Source organism: Rhinopithecus bieti, unplaced genomic scaffold, assembly GCF_001698545.2.
Source record: "Rhinopithecus bieti isolate Rb0 unplaced genomic scaffold, ASM169854v2 scaffold_10589, whole genome shotgun sequence".
NCBI lineage: Eukaryota > Metazoa > Chordata > Mammalia > Primates > Cercopithecidae > Rhinopithecus > Rhinopithecus bieti.
Genome location: NW_016807065.1, coordinates 2,193,816 through 2,213,488, shown reverse-complemented (window position 1 = coordinate 2,213,488; position 19,673 = coordinate 2,193,816). Strand labels below are relative to the sequence as shown.

At 52.7% G+C, this 19,673-nt stretch overlaps 1 protein-coding gene across 1 annotated transcript in view; it reads right to left on the bottom strand.

Annotated features, from left to right (window-relative positions):
- The window catches only part of ELAVL1 (ELAV like RNA binding protein 1), a 34,139-nt gene extending 18,964 nt beyond the window's left edge, over positions 1-15,175 (bottom strand). Inside the window, 2 exon segments of the mRNA XM_017880042.1 lie at positions 3,984-4,087; positions 14,988-15,175. Of these exon segments, the coding sequence (XP_017735531.1) occupies positions 3,984-4,087; positions 14,988-15,159 (276 nt within the window). The 5' untranslated portion in view covers positions 15,160-15,175.
- Between the last annotated feature and the right edge of the window lie 4,498 nt (positions 15,176-19,673).

Genomic DNA, 19,673 nt, shown 5'->3' with positions numbered 1-19,673 from the left:
GAATGGAGTGCGCAGTTGCCGCTGCTGTGAAGAATGTCTGCCTATCTGCACTGCAGTCCCCAGCGCTGGCTTCTGTGGGTGACAGGAGTTTTGCTGTTCTGGTTCCAGAGGCTTGGTTCTCACAATGTGCTAGGGAAGCCTCCAGGTGACGTTAAGTGCCTGTAGCCACACACAGCACCCGGTTTCACACCCTGGCTTTGCCCCTCCATCCCTCCGTGACCTTGGCAGAGCTGTTTCACGACTGGAAACATCAGCTTCTTCAACCCAAATCTAGGGACCATTTTCTATGGGGCTGTGGAGAGGGCACGTGAGACACGGGATGGAAGGTCTGGCCTCCCGTCAGCCTTTGGTAAACACCGGCTGTGTGTGGCATACGGGGACCCAGCAGTGATGCAGAGCTGCACACAGAGACTGTGCGGCATCCCGGCAGGGACACCGAGCTGCATCTGGGACATGCTCGGCCTGTCGCCTCCATGCAGGACCACTCCCACTGTGGCTGCTTGGGCTGCTACTATGAGGAAAAGACAGATAGGGATGAGGAGACAGGACTCCTCCCTCTCCACTCTGCCATCAAGTGAATGACATCAGGACCAAAGAGGACAGAGCGGACGGGGAGAAAGCAAGGGCATGTCTCGGCTGTCTATGCAGGGCTGGGGCCTCAGAGCCCAGGGTGAGCACAAGACTCCAGAAGGCCCTGCCTGCAGGGGAGGAGTGGGGCAGAGGCTTGGGGCCAGCCTGCATTTCCCAGGATGTGCCTGGCCACTGGGGGATGTGACCCTTGCCTTGTGCCCCTGCAGGTCCTGCTGCTCAGAATACCCTCATCCCCACCCTGGCCTGGCTAACTCCCTCTCCTCCTCCAGATCTCAACTCTGGCTATCTTGAAGGAGCCTCCCCTGGCACTGGCCACTGGCCACTATTATAGGCTCCTGAGCCCACCCTGGGACCACCTTACAGTGAATAGTGGGCACCGCTAGGCTCCCCAAGGGCAGACCATGGGACAGGGACCCCCAGCACCTGGCAGACCGCTTGGCCCTAGCCCGTATTGTCTGTCACAAAGGATCTGTCTGGTCTCTGTCTCAGATTCTTAGGAGAGAGTTTGTAAAACTTCTGGAATTTCTGTCTTTGTTACCATGAGGCCTTCCATCCTACTTGAGTTTGCGCTAAGTGATGGCTCAGGATGGGCCCCAGCACCAGAAAGACCAAGCATGTGACTAGAGGGCTGGGGCTCTGAGCTGGATGATACCGGCCTGACCTCCGGGGTGGGGGAGGGGAAAGGGGTGCTGGGGATGGAGTTCAATCACATGGCCGAAGAGTCAATCGGTCATGCATTCGTAAGGAGCCCAGTAAAAACACCAGACACCAAAGCTATATGGAGCCTCCCGGCAGGTGCACAGGTCACACGCAGGGAGGACAAGGCACCTCAGGCACCTCATCCCACCAGGTGCAGACATGTGAGCTCTGTGCCTGGGACCCTTCCTGTGTGGCTCTTCATTTGGCATGCCCTGAGTTGCAACCTTTATAAACAAACTGTCATCAGAAGCGTGAGTTCCAGGAGTCATTCTAGTGAGTCATGCACCCTGAAGGGGTGGCGGGAACCTCTGAATTTGTAGCCAGTTGGTAAGAAGTGCAGGGGCCTGGGGACCCCCAAAGGGTGACTGGCATCTGAGGTGAGGGCGGTCTCATTGGGGACCATGGCCTTAAATGTGTGGGGGCTGTGCTAACTCTGGGTACTGGTGTCAGAACAGAACTGTAGGATACCAGGTGGCGTCAGACCAACGTGGAATAAAAAATTCCAGGATGAGTTGAACGCACAACTCCATCCAGGCCCTTATGACGCTGCACAGATGAACCACCCTTAAACTGGGGAGGGCAGGGGATCCGAAGTCCCTCAGTATCGAGGTACCTGGACCAGCACCAGACACTGGCCAGGGGCTCAATAAAGGTTTGCAGAATGAACACGCTTGGAGCACAGAGGACCCCAGGGCTGCACCAGGGGAACTGCTAGAGAAGCCAGGCCCAGGCAGCCTCGGGGAGACCTGGGGAGAAATTACTGAATGCTGTCACGTCCCCATGAGGCTGGCCTGTTTCTGCAGAACTAGGACAATGGTGGGAAGCCACTGAGAACCAGACTCTGCCGGCAGAGGGCAGGGCCACTGAAGGTGAGGTAGGCTTCTGCACGTATGGCCAGGATGACGGGGAGGGACACCCGCCCAGGCCTGAGCCCCTGGGGTTCTGTGAGGCTCTGGCTCCAAACTCAGGCAGCCACTCCAGCCTTTCCCACCAACATCAATCCTAGAGAGGCAAGAGAGTCCTGTTTATGCACTGGGCATCCGGCTCTTGCATTTGAGTAAACAGAACAGCTGTGCAGGAATAATCATGTTCTGCTCCACACCTCCGCCTGGCTGCCTCAGAAACAAGAACCTTCAAACATTTTCTAAATGGAGGAAAGAATTCCTAGATGGGGAGTCCAGGGCCAAGGATAAGCCACCCGGGGCTGGAGGTGATTCTGGAAGGGCCGCCCCTGCTCAGGTGGAAACTCATGGCGCTTGGCTGCCCTCAGCAGCCCCCACCAGGGAAGGCACCTCTGAGGACCTGCGCTGGATATGAGGATGCAGGAGTGGCACGCCTGCCCTCGGGGAGCCCACTGCACACCACGCCCATGTGGCACGGGGCAGGTCTGGAAGAGCTGCTGTTGACCGAGGGTTTGGCCCCTGAGTAACCAAGATTATGGGGCAGTCTGAAGGCAGGGACAGAGGCCACCTCTTGGCTGAAGGCGCTGCCACTGACAGGTCACAGGACCCCTCTTGGTGGGCAGGCAAAAACCCAGGCTCCCAGGCCCACCCTGCAGCGACTCAGGAGGGCCCCCACAGCCTGGGAATCTGTATTTCACAGCTCCCCAGGGGCCCTGATCATCGGTGCAGGTCCAAGAGGGACCCTTCTGGGCGCCCGATGTGACTCAGGGAGCACCTTTCTCTGGGGCAGGGGCATCTAGCAGATCTAAAGGCTCACATAGGACCACCTCATTCCAAATGGCCTTGGAGCAAGAGAGGGGATACTGGCCAGCAAGCTCTCACGTCTGTGGGTACCCTGTGAAGGCCGGCACTGAGGGCGGGTCGGTGCAGTGGCTGCTGCAGGAAGCCCGGTTGCAGGGGCCTGCCTGGGACACGGGAGGCTTAGGGAAGGCCCAGCAGCACCCAGGACTGACAGGAGACCAGGAAGCAAAGGTCGGAAAGACACGAGGCTTGATCCAGATGGCAGGAGCTGCCCACGAACCCAGGAGCCAGAAGGCAGACACGTGCAGACGGGGGTTAAGTGGGGCTCGGGGTTGACAGCCCCAGGGCACAAGGGCACGGGTCAGATGATGAGGACAGAGGAAATCCTTCTGTGTGACCTGGAGGACCTGCGACTCGTCCCAGGAAGCCACCATGGCCCTGCTGGAGGTGCCGCTCCTGGGTTGCTGCACAGTTGGCTTCCTCTAGTCACCTGCCGCTGTGAAGCTTCCACACACGGCAACCGCCTGTCACACATGGCTCTCCTCTGTCTTGTTTACTATCTGTACCTCCGACCCATAGGGGCACTGAGTTTGTCTGTTTTGGTCACCGTGGGGCACACGGTAGGTGCTGGGTGAGGTGCTGGGTGAGAGAAGGGTTACAACTGGCCCCAAGGAGCGCAGAGGGAGAGCTGGGCAGGTTGGGAGTGGATGGAGCTGTCCAGGGATGGGAACACAGCAAGTCAGGCAGGAGAGACGACAGGGGAGGCCTGGGAGCTGACGCAACCTGGGGGCACCCTGGGCGGGGAGTTGGCCCTGAACCACCTATGTAAGGCCTGGGACGGTCACCACCTGACCAGGGTATCTGATGGGAGCCCCCGAGGAGGAGTGGCTGTGCTCATAGTCCCTTGGAGAGTGACTGTGAGGCTGGGCGGGGCTTAGCACAGACCTGTGCCTAGGGCAGGAATGGACGCGGTGACGATCATCCCTTTACCTTAATGGTTTTTGACTGGAGCCTCAAGCCGTTCAGCGTGTTGATTGCTCTCTCTGCATCCTTTGCGGTCACGTAGTTCACAAAGCCATAGCCCAAGCTGTGTCCTGTGCGGGATAACACAAGGACATTGGTAAGCTGACAGTCTGCAAGTGAGGGACAGGAAGGTCGGGAAGTACTTTATCTGCCTGGCCTTTGGGAAATGGGATTACAGGTGCCAGCAAACTTTCTTTCTTTGGCAAACACGTACATTTTCTGCAATGAACACAGGTTGCTTTTTTTTTTTTTTTTTTTTTTGAGATAGGCTCTTGCTCTATCACCCAGGGTGGAGTCCAGTGCTGTGATCACGGCTCACTGCCACCTCAGATTCTTGGGCTAGAGCCTCCCACCTCAGCCTCCAGAGTATCTGGGACTACAGGCCCACTCCAGCAGGCCCAAGCTAATTGTTAAAATTATTTGTAGAGATGGGGTCTCACTATGTTGCCCAGACTGTTCTAAAACTTTTGGGCTCAAGCAATCCTCCCACCTCGGCCTCCCAAAGTGTTGGGATTACAGATGTGAGTCACTACGCCTGGCCAAGAGGTTTTATTTTTTATTTTTTTAATTTTTATTTATTTTTATTTTTTTTGAGACGGAGTCTCGCTCTGTCACCCAAGCTGGAGTGCACTGGCCAGATCTCAGCTCACTGCAAGCTCCGCCTCCCGGGTTCACGCCATTCTCCTGCCTCAGCCTCCCGAGTAGCTGGGACTACAGGCGCCCGCCACCTCGCCCGGCTAGTTTTTTGTATTTTTTAGTAGAGACGGGGTTTCACCGTGTTAGCCAGGATGGTCTCGATCTCCTGACCTTGTGATCTGCCCGCCTCGGCCTCCCAAAGTGCTGGGATGATTACAGGCTTGAGCCACCGCGCCCGGCCGAGGTTTTATTTTTGTAATTAAAATAACCCCAAAAGTTATTTAAAAAGGAATATTTTTTTTAAAACACTGTGCTACGAACAGCATCTTTCTGAATGACCAGTCCCGTGGGTGCCGGCCACTCTGTGGACCTGGGTGGTGAGGATGAGGAAGACCATGGCAGTGGACAGGCTAGTGGACCCCAGTTTGTGTCACTGCTGTTTCTCTACCACTTCCTTGTCCAGAGCAGGAGGGTCTGCTGGCACCACCCAGCACCAGTTCCATTTACCTTCCCAAGCCTGAGACCAGCCCGACCCCGCTGTGGGGCAGAAGAGGACGGAGAGCCCAAGGAGAGGCCAGGGGCTGAGAATCCCCAGCCCCGCCGGACAGTGGGGGAGAACCAGGGTCACGGGCAGGTGTCCCTGCACCCCCTTTGTGAAACACTCAGTACAGGTACAAGCGAACACCCACTCACTGGACACCACGGGAGGGACTCGGGATAGCAAGGGCAGGACCAGAGGGGACAGCCTCTGAGGTCAGGGATCAGAAGGAGCTTCATAGGACATTTGGCTAAACGCTCTCACTAAAGGGGAAGTGAGGAGGCACAGGGAAGAGCGCAATCCCCGTCTCCCCGCAGCGTATCCATGCACTTGCAAGGCTGCTGAGCACCAGCTTTGGGCCGGAGCCTCACCCAGCACTGCTCCATTCCCCCAGCCGGCAGAGCACTGCAATGAGCAGGTCACCGAAGAGGAGGCCTGGAGCCCCACTGTGGCAGAGATCCTCCTTGCAGCTGGGCCAGGGGCATCCAGACCCATCTCACCGACAGCAAGATTACAAATCCAGCAGAGAGCTTAACCCAGATTTGCCACTTTTTAAAATGAATTTTATTTTTCAGAACAGTTTTAGGTTTACAGAAAAATTACAAGGATAATACCAAGTTCCCATACGGCTCCCTCCCAGTTTCCCTATCGGTACCACCGCGTGTGAGTATGGAATGCTGGTGATGATGAACGTTCCCATTAACTCTGGTCCATGCCCCATCCGCTTCCTTAGTCTTTCCCTCATGTTCTTTCCTGCCCCAGGACCTCATCCAGGATCCCATGTGACACTTAGTAGTCACATTCCCTCAGGCTCCTCTCAACTACGACAGTTTCTTGTTTCTCGTGACCTTGACGGTTTTGAGGACTGGTCGGATATTCCGTAGACTCTCCATCGGGTTTGATGGAGTCTCTGTCATGCCTGGAGTGGGGCTGTGGGTGCTGGTGTGGAAGAGCACAGCTGGAGCGCCCTTCTCATCACACCACGTCAAGGGCACAGGCCGTCAACGTGACTTATGGCTGCTGGTGCTGACCCTGATCACTGGGCCGAGGCAGTCAGTCTGCCAGGTTTCTTGGCTGTAAAGTGACTCCCACCCCTTTCCACACTGCCCTCCGCGGAAGGAAGTCAGGACGCCCAGCCCACACTTAAGGAATGGCCCTGACGTAGCAGCTACAGAAATGACGTGCAGTTAGTTCTGCACGGGGCACTCTTTCCTGACAAACAAAACCAAAATCAGATCCTCTAGACTCGTATTTCTAATAAAACTCCACGGGGCTAAGAGACTCAGCTCTGGGGCCCTGGACAAAGTGAGAACCCGGAGCACCAAGACCGCAGGACCAGGCCCATGTGGAGTGAACTGGGATCGTAGCTCAGAGAACAAGCAGCGGAGCAGCGCGGCCAGGTCGGGACTGCCAGGGCCTCTGCAAGCGCTCCAGACGGCAGTGTGAAACTGGCAGGTGTCCCCGCACCCCCTCTGTGACACACTCAGCACAAGTACAAGCGAACACCCACTCACTGGACACCACGGGAGGGACTCAGGATGGCAAGGGCAGGACCAGAGGGGACAGCCTCTGGGGTCAGGGATTCCTGTGATACGGATTCTTGACCACAACGTCAGCCTGGCTGGGTTTTTTTCACTCCTGAACACCTGCTCTCCAATTGCTCAGCGCCATCTACATTCGGGCCCCATCCTTCTGCTCCATCCACAAGCCTGGACCACCTGCCTCCTTGGCTGCAACGCCTCAGGCAGCCTAAGCACTGCTTGAGAAAGTCACACACCGGTAAGGACTCGAGCACCAATCCCCGTTCCTGTGTCCTCAGCCACAGCCAGCTCCTCTCAACACAGAAACATGGTCCCTGCCTGGCCCAAGTCCCTGCTTCCTCATCTCCCAGGAGCTGGGTGGTCCTGGCTGGTCCCCTAGGATGGTCACTGCCCCAGGGACCGTTTCAGGATGTGTTCCCTGAGCTTCCGGCAGCTCAGGGTAGGGCCTACCCCTTTGGGACACCCCTCCTCCGGGATGTGAAAACCACACCAGGTTTCCATCTCCCTGACTGTCCCTCCTCAGGCTCCTCATCCCCTGTCCATTCCAAGAAGACTCACAGGCCCTGAGTACCCACTTTTGGCCCTTGTCTCTGCCATATGCTCTTCCTCACCACATGTGCCCAAGCCTGCCAACAACACCGAGGGAGTCGCACACCCTTGGGCAGCCCGTCACCTTCTATGGTCAAGCTCCTTCTCTGTCCTCAAGGAGCTGATGCATTAACTGAGCACCTACTATGTGTCAGGCCCTGTGCTTGGCTGGGGGTTAGTGATGCATGACAGAGGACGGTCGCTACCATCATGAAAGCTGTCACATCCCTGAGGGCAAGTCAGACAACTTGGTGGCGAGAAACTGACAAGCATTAAGACAGGGTGGGTCAAGAGGGCCCGTGGCGGAGGAGGTATTTTAAACAAAACCTCTGCGTGGCTGGCGTGAGTATTCCAGACAGAAGAGCAGGTGCCAAGTCTCTGAGGCAGAGACAATGCCAGTGTATTCCCAGAAAGTAGAGGTGGCCCGTGTAGCAAGGGCCTGGGAAGTGGCCACTGGCAGCAGGGCAGAGCCAGTGTGGAGCCAGTGGGCTGGTGATCTAATCCAGATGGGAGATGCAGGCTATGTGTACTGGCCAGGGCAGTAGATGAATACCCCACCCAGAGGACTGCACGTGGGGTAGTAGGGTAAGGGCCCTGTCCTCCCTACCGGCTGGGCCTTGTGAGTCAAGGCCTGGCTTCATCCCCAGAGTCTGCTCTCCTCTCTGTGGTGGGTGCCTGGAGGCAGTGGGAAGGGAGAAAGGTGAGGGATGAAGGTGTCCTGGTTTCCACCTGCTGGTTGAGGCCATCGACCAGAAGGGCTTCATCCAGCACCTGACCGCCCACCGCCACCTTTGCCTCCAATACAAATCAACCTGGGCAGCTTTCTAAGCCACCACTGGCTGCACAGGCCACACCCCCAACCAATGAAGTCAGAAAAGGAGGAGGTGGGGGGTTGCCAGCTGGCTTCAGTGGTTTCAAGACAGGGTCTCAGTCTGTTGCCAAGACTAGAGTGCAGTGACAGGATCTCAGCTCACTGCAACTTCTGCCTCCTAGGCTCAGGCGATGCTCCCACCTCAGCCCCCCAAGTAGCTGGGACTAGAGGGGCGTACCACCATGCCTGGCTAATTTTTTTATTTTTTGTAGAGATGGGGTTTCGCCACATTGCCCAGGTTGGTTTCAAACTCCTGAGCTCAAGCAATCCTCCCACCTCGGCCTCCCAAAGTGCTGGGATTACAGGCGTGAGCCACCACACCCGGCCTCCTCAGTGGTTTTTAAAGCTCCCTGGTGATTCCAGTGCATGAGGGACATGGGGCTTCCCATGGTTATGCAGAGGAGAGGAAGCCTCCAGAGAAGAAGTGGAAATGGCCCCCCAAGTTACTGTTTCTCCGGGCAGGGTCCACAAGCCACCTGCACCAGGGGCATCTGGAGTTCAAGGCAACAACTTGGCTCCCTAGACGCCCCTACCCCAGCCTGGGACCCAGGATGTCAGGCAGGCATGGGAATCCGCATCTCCAAACTCCTTACAGATGCTCCTCCTGCCCGCCAACGGCAGAGCCTGCCAGAGCCCCTGCCTGGAGATAGCAGATCAGCCCCAAGACAGGAGGCCTGAGGGCTTGTGAAGGAGCAGGAGGACAGGGAGCCAAGCTCAGAGGGGCCTGCTCCTGCACAGGCCGCAGTGGGTCTGCCTGATGTAGGTGCTTGGGGGGCAAACAGGGCCCCTGGGATGGGGGATGGGATGGAGAGGGTGCAGGTGGGAAACATAGGGAAGCAGGAAGGAGGAGATCGGCAGGGAGGAATGCAGGACACAGAACCCAGGAGTAAGATGCAGGGCTGTCCCAGAGGCCAGTGCATGCCCAGCTCTCACTTCCCTCAACTGGAAGAAGAGCCTCTGCACCCTTTCTGGCCACAGGACAAGGGTTCTGGGCTCTGGTTCTCTGCCTGCCTGGCATCAGCATCCCCCTCCATGAAGGTTAAAGCACAGATGGTCAAACACCCCGAGTGGCTGACTCAGGGGTCTGGATGGGGTCTGAGACTCTCATTTCCCCAGGTATCCCGATGCTGCTGCTGGCCCAGGGACTGTACCCTGAGAGCTGCTGCCTGGAGAAGACAAAGCTGCCTCTGCGGGGATCACCACGGATGCCTTACAGGGCACCCATACCCTGCCCACCCCAGTTAGTGCTCTTGAACTTCCAAACACATTTCTCCCTCTCTTTGGATGAGGGTTAAGGCTGGAGAGCTGCTTCCTTGTCTTACGCTGCCAGACACAATGCTTCCATCCCTTAGTGCTTCTTGCAGCGGGCAGAGCCCTGACCTGACGTGGGGTGCAGGGCTGAGGGGGCAAGTGCCCTGTGGGTGAAGCCCTCCTCTGCACTGAGAGGGCAGGTCCTGTGAGTTCTCTCTTTAAAGGCTCAAGGGAAGACTTCACTGAGAGACAGAGACTGGAGGTGGGGAGTGAATTAATTCAGCAATAAATAAGAAACAGCAAAGGTCCGCAAAAGAAAAGAAACGGGCGAAGGACAAGAAGGGTATTTTACAAAAGAAGTACAACCAACCACTAAATAGAAACAGTGATGAACTTCATGAGAAATAGGAATCACCCTGATTGGATGTCGCTCGTCCCTCACAGGGTGGCCAAGGTAAGAAATCCTGCCAAGGCTAGAGGACGGCAGGGCCGGACAGAAGGAAGGGTGAACTAGGAGTCCCCTAGAGAGTGAGTTAGCGACAGGGACCAAGAGCCTTTAAAAGGTGTGCTCTCCCATCTGCTGCTTCGCAGGCAGGAAGACTTGCTATGGAAATAACCAGTGAGCAAAGATTTGTGCCAGGACATTTATCTCAGCGGGTCTTTCGAATATCAACAAATGGAAAGCAGAATACTATGTGACCGCATAACGATGGGATCGCAAGATGTTCAGCGAAGTGGAAAAATGTCCAGATATAGGACGGAAAGTTGATCTGCAGCCTGAGGGAGAGCCTGTTCTGTAGAAGTACATGGCTGCTTATGGCCACAAATACGTAAAGAAAATCATCTGGAGGGACATGTGCCCAAAAGCTAACGGCGGTGTGATTGTGGGTGATTTTTTTTTTCTTTTTTTTTTTTTGCTTGGCTCATGCTTAAGTTTTTTTCTGTGAGAAGTAAACATGACTCATATTAAAAAAAAAGCCGTCAGGCTGGGAAAGGCCGGAAGGGCATTCCTGCAGAGGGAACAGTGTTCAGAGAATCACAAGCGCCTACGAGTAGGGCCTGACTGGAGGAGTGCGGGGGGTGCAGCAAGTGGGGAGAGGGGGCAAGCGCCCAGGGCTCTCGGGAGCTGCGGGCAGGGATGCGGACTTTAACCAGACCAGAGATACACAGCAAGACAGAAGCCGTGAACAGGGCTGCAGCCTGGTGGCTCCAGCATAACAGGCCGTCCATGAGGGTGGTGCGCTGATTCCTTCTGATCTCCCGAGGGACATATGGGGCCACTGGGGAGAGACCAGACACCAGGGCAGGGCTGTCCAGGAGGGCAGTGGGTAGGAGCACTGGGCGCTGCAGTGGCCTCCTTAGCTGGTATTTGTGGGTGGAACAGCCACCAACCAACCAACACCATATCCCCAACATAGGGACCAGGGCCAGGCCAGCCAGAAACATTCCGAGTCTTGAGGGCGGCACATGGGGCAGTCCCTTCCTTCCAGCCATCACCACGCCCCTCCTTCCTCCTGCCACCAGTGCCCAGCCCATGGCTGGCACTCAACCAGTATTTGCTGAATGATGATCTGCACTCTCCCCCTCCCCAGTACCACTCATTCATTCATTCCTTCCTTCACTCCGCAAACACCAACTGGCTATGTCTAGGGCTACAGAGACTAACAAAGCTCCTGCCTCCAGGAGCAATACTGATGTGCTGGACCAGAAAGCTCCAGGTCAGTGCCGGGTGGAAACCCCACAGTGCAGGTCGGCCCGGGTGCCATGGGAACCCATAGCGGAGCATCCGACACTTGGGCCAGGGGAGGCCTCCTTAAGCAAACAGGGCCAGGACGTGAATGGTTTGAGGAGGGGAGTGACAGGGTCACATGCGGGCTGTCAAACAGGCCCCTCTGCTGCAGTGAGGAGGGTGGTCTTCAGGGAGCACAGGGGGCCAGTTAAGAGGCCAAAACGATGCACGGGTCACAGGCAGTGGTGTCCTGGGCTAGAATGGTGGCTGAGGAGAGAGGGAAAAGGGATGGACTGAAGAAACACCCAGGAGGACGAGAGCCAAGGACACTCCTAGATTTCTAAGCAGAGCTACCAAGTGGATGGTGGTGCCATCGGCTAAGGTGGGGACAACTAGAAACGAGCAGCTGGCTTTAGGGAGACACAGGTCAGTTTGGAATATACTGCATTTGAGGGGCCAAGGGCATCTGGAGCTCAGGACAGCTTTCTAGTCAAAAAGGAGGTGGCAGACAAAGGGCAGCTGGGAGCCATGGAGTGACTCTGCCCATGCTGAATGTCGGCTTTGGAAGAAGAGGACAATGGCATAACCCTCTGGCATAACCGGCTGAGTCAAAGGCTGGGGAAAGGTGCTAAAGACAGACAGCCTCAGGGGCAGTCAGACAGGTGGGAGGAGGTGGTGCTCCTGAAAGCCAATGGGAGAGGGTGCTTCTGGAAGGAAGAGACAGGGAACAGGACAGTATGTGGGTGGGAGGCCAACACACACAGCAGTGGTTCTCGCTAGGGGAGACTGCCTCCCAGGGGACATGCGGCAATGTAAGGACATTACTGGGTTTCACCACTGGGAAGTCACTGCTGGGACCATGTAGGTGGAGGCCAAGGATGCTGCTCAACACCTGCAGCGTCCAGCATGGTGTCCAGTCCCGACATCAGGAGCACGGACGTGGAGGAACTCCAAGCTAGAGGAAGCTGGGAATCTGGAAGGAATTCCTTTCAAGACACTCGAAGCCCAGGAAAAGTGGGCACTTGGAGAGCCTGAGGCTCTTGGGAAGCCGGGAAGGGAAGGGAAGGAAAGATTGGAGCTGGAGAGCTGGAGATGCTGTTAGTTCCACTGCGAAGCGGGAGGTGTCATCAGTGAAGTGGGTGGCTGGAGGCCTGAGGAGGGCAAACACAGGGAAATGGCTCCTGTGGAGCTCGGGGACACCCGTGTTGTAAGATAAGCTAGGCCAGGGATCAGATTTGCCGGAGTGCTTGCCTGGCTGGGTGAGAGGCTATCCTGGGGGGCTGGGAGAAAGCAGCTGGCTGGGGAGAGGGGTGGTGAGACCTAGGGCCACGCCCTGGGCCCTGCCAGCAAAGAGGTTTGCCCTCACTGGCGGCAGGCTGAGCAAAGCCAGGTTGCAGCATGTTCTCCATAAAGCTCCAGTCACTTGAAGAGCTGCTAGCAAGAGGCTGGGCCAAGATGAAAGCCCAGGCCCAGCCACTCCACAACTCCTGGTGTGTCAGTTACTAACTACTGTCCAAAGATAAGACAGGGCTCACCTCTGAACTGAAATAATTTCCAAATTACACTTTTGCAGACTTCACTGATTCTCAAAACCAGTTCTCTCCAGACTGAGCCAAATCTAGGTGTTCCTACTAGCATAGCTCACATTCCTGTGAAAACCACAAGGGAGTAGACAAAGAAGTCAGGTTCCAGGAGAACGACTGCAAATTCCGTGGGAATGCTTTTTGCTTGCAAAATCTCCAGCGCTCAGGAATATCAAGGAAAATTCCCTTCCACCAGAAAGTCAGAGGAAAAAGGTGAGACTTGTTAGTGGCACAGGAGAACTTTTAAACTCTTCTCTTATTCAGGGTGGTCTCCTGCAGCAGGAGAGAGATGCTGGCTTCTAGAACATTCTAACACTGCTTAAGTTTGTAAACTGCGTAAAATCCCTATTGAGAAGGCGTTTATTAAATCAGACTCTTGGAGTTGGAAGGAGAGAAGGCTTTTGTATTCAGGGCCCGCATCTGAATTCCCTGTACAGCCGCCAGACAGGCTCTTTGGGAGTCATTGGGGGGTCAGGTGTCTTATGGTTACTGGGGAACTACTGAAGATAAAGTGCATCGATGGGTACATTAGGTCAAACACATCGCTCTATGTCCATGTATGCTTGAAACGTTTCATAATAGAAACTTAATTTTTAATTTTCATTTTATTTTTAAGACAGAGTCTCACTCTGTTGCCCAGACTGAAGTGCAGTGGCACAATCTCAGCTCACCACAACCTCCGCCTCCCAGGTTCAAGTGATTCTCCTGCTTCAGCCTCCCGAGTAGCTGGGATCACAGGCATGCGCCACCACGCTTGGCTAACTTTTGTATTTTAGTAGAGATGGGGTTTCTCCATTTTGACCAGGCTGGTCTCAAACTCCCGACCTCAGGTGATCTGCCTGCCTTGGCCTCCCAAAGTGCTGAGATTACAGGCATGAGCCACTGTGCCCAGCGTTTAACTTTTAAATTAGTTCTCTCTTTTTTTTTTTTTTTTTTTTTTGAGACGAAGTCTCACTATGTTGCCCAGGCTAAAGTGTAGAAAACACTTTAGTACCAAGTGGTACTTAGTAAGGTGCAATCTCAACTCACTGCAACCTCAACCCCCCAGACTCAAGCAATCCTCCTGCCTCAGCCCCCCAAGTAGCCAGGACCACAAATGCAGACCACCACGCCCAGCTAAGTTTTTGTATTTTTCATAGAAATGGGGTTTCACCATGTTGCCCAGGCTGGTCTTGAACTCCTGAGCAAGTGATCCTCCCACCTCCACCTCCCAAAGTGCTGGGATTACAGGTATGAGTCACCATGCCCAGCCTGAAATGAGTTTTCAGTATAGGGAATCACAGTCCCCAAATCCAGGGTAGCAGCCACAGCCCCGAGAGGAATGGCCACTCCTTGGCTTCCTAAAAGCAGGGTGGAGACAGAAACGAAGGCAGGGAGGTGGTGGCAGGTAGAGGGAGGAGGAGGAAGAGGGGGCACTGGGAGAGGAGGAGGAGGAGAGCTCCACAAATGGTCTGTCCGTAATTCTCTCCAGAGTCCTTGAAGCCACACTCTCAGAATGGAGGCCACTCTGTAAGGAGGGCCTTCACAGGTGCCAGGCCCTCTGCAAACACCTATGAGGTAGGGAAAACCAGGATGTAGGAGCCACAATCTCCACATTCCGGATGGGGACACAGAGGCTTAGAAGTCCCACTGTGAGAGAGTGGAACATCAGGGCTTTCAGCTGCCAGGAACCTGCCCCTGTGAGAGTTCAAGCTCAGCATGGTGCAGAAGTTCAAGTTGATGGCGTTGACAGTAAACAGAGCAGCCCAAACATAATGAAGGGCTGTCCATGAAGTCGTCGGTGTTCTGCTGACCTGGGCCTGAACAAACGTGGGGGCCTGGACAGACAGGGGCGGGCCTGCCTGCGCCTGCCCTGGACAGTACACTCGCCGGGGTCCCTTCCACACATCGGACCCAATTGACCTGCCCAGGCCAAGCCAGGTCAGGCTGTGGTTCTCCGGCTCCTTCCAGTTCTCAGAATGCCCTGTCTCTGGTTCCTTCCTCTCCTTGCAATGTCTTATTTTGTACACGCTCTCTGTCTTACAATGAATTTTTCCTCTTTTGGGAACTTATGTCTGATCTTATACAAGAGCAATGGACAAATGGAGTTTGAAATAAAAACGAAACTCCACAGCCATCATTCCAAGGCTGTAGTCATCCTGCACTGAGGAATGCCACAGAGTCACAGGCAGAAGAGACAATGCCCAATGGATGGCCACCAATACTAAATTACTAAAACACCTCCATGTGTTTACCTGCTACTTTATCCCGAATGAGTTTTGCAGATTCCACTTCGCCGATGCTGCTGAACAGGCTGCGCAGCTCATCCTGGGTCATGTTCTGAGGGAGGTAGTTGACGATCAAATTCGTTCTCCCAATGTCACCCCTGCAGTCTTCGGCCATGTGGTCTTCATAACCATTAGACATTGTATTTTTCAAAAATCTATAAAGGAAAAAAGAGCAAGTAAACTCAAAATGTTCATATTGCAGTATATGAAGGCAAAACTAGTAACTGCATTTGCACTTAAAAAATTTTTTTTTCTTTCTTTCTTTTTGTTTGTTTTTGAGACAGAGTCTCACTCCGTCACCCAGGCTGGAGTGCAGTGGCACAATCTCGGCTTACTGCAACCTCTGCATCCCAGGTTCAAGTGATTCTCCTACCTCAGCCTCCTGAGTAGCTGGGATTACAGGCATCTGCCAAAATGCCCAGCTAATTTTTGTATTTTTAGTAGAGATGGGGTTTCGTCATGTTGGCCAGGCTGGTCTCGAACCCCTGACCTCAGGTGATCCATCTGCCTCAGCCTCCCAAAGTGCTGGGATTAGAGGCGTGAGCCACTGCTTCTGGCCCTGCACTTAGAGATTCTTTTCTACACTGCACATTAACTTACAGCCACATAAAAATCTGCACGTGGATGTTTACAGCGGATTCACTCATAATTGCCAAAACCTGGAAGTAACCAGGATCTCCTCCAATGGGTGAATGAATAAACATTCGTGTGGTTCAGCTGTACACGGGCATATTCTTTGATGATAAAAAGAAATGAGCTATTAAGCCAGGTAAGACATATATTGTTAAGTGAAGGAACACAGTATACTGTATGATTCCAACTCTATGACCTTCTGGAAAAGGCACACTACAGAGAAAAAGATCAGTGGTTGCCAGGGATGCAGGTCGGGGTGGGGGGGACAACAAATAGTGGAACACAGGATTGTCAGGGTTTTAGGGCAGTGAAACTATTTTGCATGATACATAATGGTGGATGTGATAATACATGTTTGTCAAAACCCAGAGAATGAACAATATACACAGTGAACTCTAATCTTAATTACTAATAATGTGTCAATATTGATTCACTAAGAACAACAGAGATACCATGTGAATGTGAGATGCTAATAATGGGTGTGGTGGTGCCATCACAGCTCACCGCAGCCTTGAACTCCTGGGAGATCCTCAAGCGATCCTCTCACCTCAGCCTCCTGAGTAGTTGGGAATACAGGTATGTGCCACCATGCCCGGCTAATTTTAACACTTTTGTAGAGATGGTATCTTGCCCAGGTTAATTTTGAACTCCTGGCCTCAAGTAATCCTTCTGTCTCACCCTCCCAAAGTGCTAGGATTACGGGCATGAGCCACTGTGTCCGGCTTCTATTTTTAAAAAATGTTATTCAGTCAATACTTCATTGTAACGCTACGGAGCAAGTGTTCTCCACTTCACAATTTTCCTGCAAACCTAAAACTGCTCTAAAAAATAGTCTATGGACACAAAACAGAACAACTCCAAGTTCACTAAGAGGGCTTTGAAGAGACCTACGAACAATTCCAGCACCACAATTTAAGATCCTGTAGAAAAGCCTTTGGGTTGTCTCTCAAGAGCATTCCAGATTTCCGGTTGCTTTCTCCCCATGTCCAGAGCCTGTGGGGTGTAACTGAACCCCACCCCTGGACACTCTGCTGCTGAGGGGCGGGCAGGCAATGGTCCTCTGCACCTGTTTATTCCCAAAGATGCAGTGACTGAGCCAGAAGGAGGTGAGGGTTTCTCTACCAGTCAGAGAACTTGGTCTTCACAGTTTGCAGGCTTTGAAAAGTCTTTCTCAGTTGCTGAAGTCTTTCCTTTCAGTGATAAACATCAGAGCCAGTGATGACTTTGGGAGAAGAGTCCAGATCAATGTGGCCAAGCACGCCGAGCCTGCCCTGCTGAAAGTGCGCCACACGCTGGGCTCGCTTCTCAGAGGCCCCTCAATCCCTGCCTCTAAACACACAGGCAGTCAACCCTGAGGATGGCCACCTGCGTGGAGGTCTCGGTGAGAGCCCACCGCTTTCCCCAGATCCCCGTTGCTCAATTCTATGTTATGTTTGAACACCCAGTGCCCACGGTCATGCGCCTTTGGCCTTCTTTAAAAATAGCCTTGCCAGCAGTTACATAAAAATCTGAACACACCTCTCATGTGGAGATTTCCTACCTACTCCCTGAATCAACGCTGAGGGAAGAATTAGGTCTGGTTTCTTTCTTCCTGGTGGAAACATCCAGGTCTTCCCTACCCTCCTACTACTCTCAGACAATGAGCAAAATCAGTACAATTTCCCAGCATTTCTTTTATTTGAGGATGTCCTATGCTCCCTGCTCTTTAAAAAGTAGGTTAGCATCAAAAGCCATAGAAAAAAAGACTGAAAAGTGAGACTCCGTGAAATTAAAAACTTCTGTACAGCAAAAGGCATCATAGACCTAGACGAGGAGGAGTAGCCTGGAGAAAAGATTCACTGCATATTCTATTATTTAGACCCATAGTTTTCACCCCGGGCCATTCTGCCCCCCAGGGGACACTGGGCAATGTCTGGAGACATTTTTGGTTACTGTGACTTGGTCAGGGCCAGGGGTCGGGGGTGGGGGGTGCTACTGACGTCTGGTGGGTAGAGGTCAGAGAGCTGTAAAGCATCCTTCAGGGCACAGGACAGCCCCGCAACCAAGAATTATCTGACCCCAAATGTCAGTGCTGCCAAGGTTGGGAAAACTTGATTCGGAACATCTACAAATTGGTAAGGGATAAAAGAAGAGACGTAACCAAGAGGGAAGTAGGCAAAGGATGTGAGCAGTAATTTATAATAAAGGCCTGAAATTCAAATGGCTCATGAGTCCAGAAAAAGACACTGAACTTCATCTTCATGAACAATGAGGAAAATGCAAAAGAAAACCAGATGCTACTTTCTGCCAGTCACATGGAATAAAATCCAGCGCAAGATCACCTGCTACTGATCTGAGTATGAGATGGTATAACCTGACTCACAACTGCAGGATCTTTCTACAGAAATAATCACTCAAGTGCAGGAGTTCAAGACCAGTCTGGACAACAATGTGAGACCCTGACTCTAACAAAAAATAAAATAATTTAGTGGGCATGGTGACCCGTGCCCATAGTTTCAGCTACTCGGGAGACAAAGGCAGGGAGGATTGCTTGAGTCCAGGAGATCAAGGCTGCCTGAGACATGATGGCGCCACTGCACTCCAGCCTGGGCAACAGAGCAAGACCCTGTCTGAAAACAAAATGAAACAAAAGTGTAAGGAAGGCACCAACTCATGGTTCATAAGAGTGTAAAACTGGATAGAATTCCAAATATTCGTTAATAGGGAATGGGTAAATATCAACTTTCAGTAGCAGCTCGGGACGTAGAGTTTAATCATGAGAAACTCCACGTGTCTGTTACACCATCTGTGGCCATGAGATTTTAAAATAGATCACTGGCTCAAAACAAACAAACAGACAAAACATTTGCTGGAAGCTGATCCAAACAGACCACAAGGGTTAACTCTGAAGAATTAAAATGCACACTGAAGCATGTTCAAAACGTGATTCAAGTATTTCCCCTTCTTTCTTCCTTTACCCTTCCTTCTCGCCCTTTCTCTGAGAGTTACACATATACTCTGCTTTTTCCCTCATTCTGTTTTCATGGACGGTGAGATGGACAATGGCTGCCCCAGGCTTACTGTCCACAGTGTGGTATCCTCTAGGCCTGGATTGGACCTTCTGAAACACACATCATGGCCTGTGGGACAAATCTGGCCCATTGCCTGTTGTTATAAATAAAGTTTTATTGGAACATGGCCTGTCTCATTTGTTTATGTATTGTCTGTCTATAGATAGTTTTGTACCACAATAACAGAGTTTAGTAGCAGCAACCGTATGGCCAAAAAAGCTGAGAATATTTACCATCTGGCTCTTCACACACAAAAAAACTGCCGACCTCTGTTTTAAAATGTAAAAATATAAAATTTCTAGGAGAAAAATCTTTGTGGCATTGGGCTGGGCAAAGATTTCTCAGACACAATACCAAAAGCCCACTTCATTTAAAAAAAAAAAAAAAGGATAAACTGGATATTATCAAAATTTCAAACTTTTGCTCTGTGAAAGATACTGCTAAGAGAATTAAAATCCACCAACTGGAGTAAACATTTGCAAAAGGGACTTGTAGTTAGAACACTTTTTTTTTTTTTTTTGAGTCAAAGTCTCACTCCACTGCCCAGGCTGAAGTGCACTGCCATAAGCATAGCTCACTGCAGCTACAAACTCTTGGGTTCAAGCAATCCTCCTGCCTCGACCTTCTGGCTAATATTTTATTTTTTGTGGAGATGGGGTCTCACTATGTTGCTATGTTACCCACACTGGTCTCGAATTCCTGGTATCAAGTGATCCTCCCATCTCAGCCTCTCCAAGTGTTAGAATTATAGGGGTGAGCCACTTCACCCAACCGAGAACACTTTTTTTTTTTTTTTGAGATAGAGCCTCGCTCTGTTGCCCAGGTTGGAGTGTAGTGGCGCGATCTCCGCTCACTGCAAGCTCCACCTCCCAGGTTCACGCCATTCTCCTGCCTTAGCCTCCCGAGTAGCTGGGAGTACAGGCACCCACCATGAGGCCCAGCTAATTTTTTGTACTTTTTTTTTTTTTTT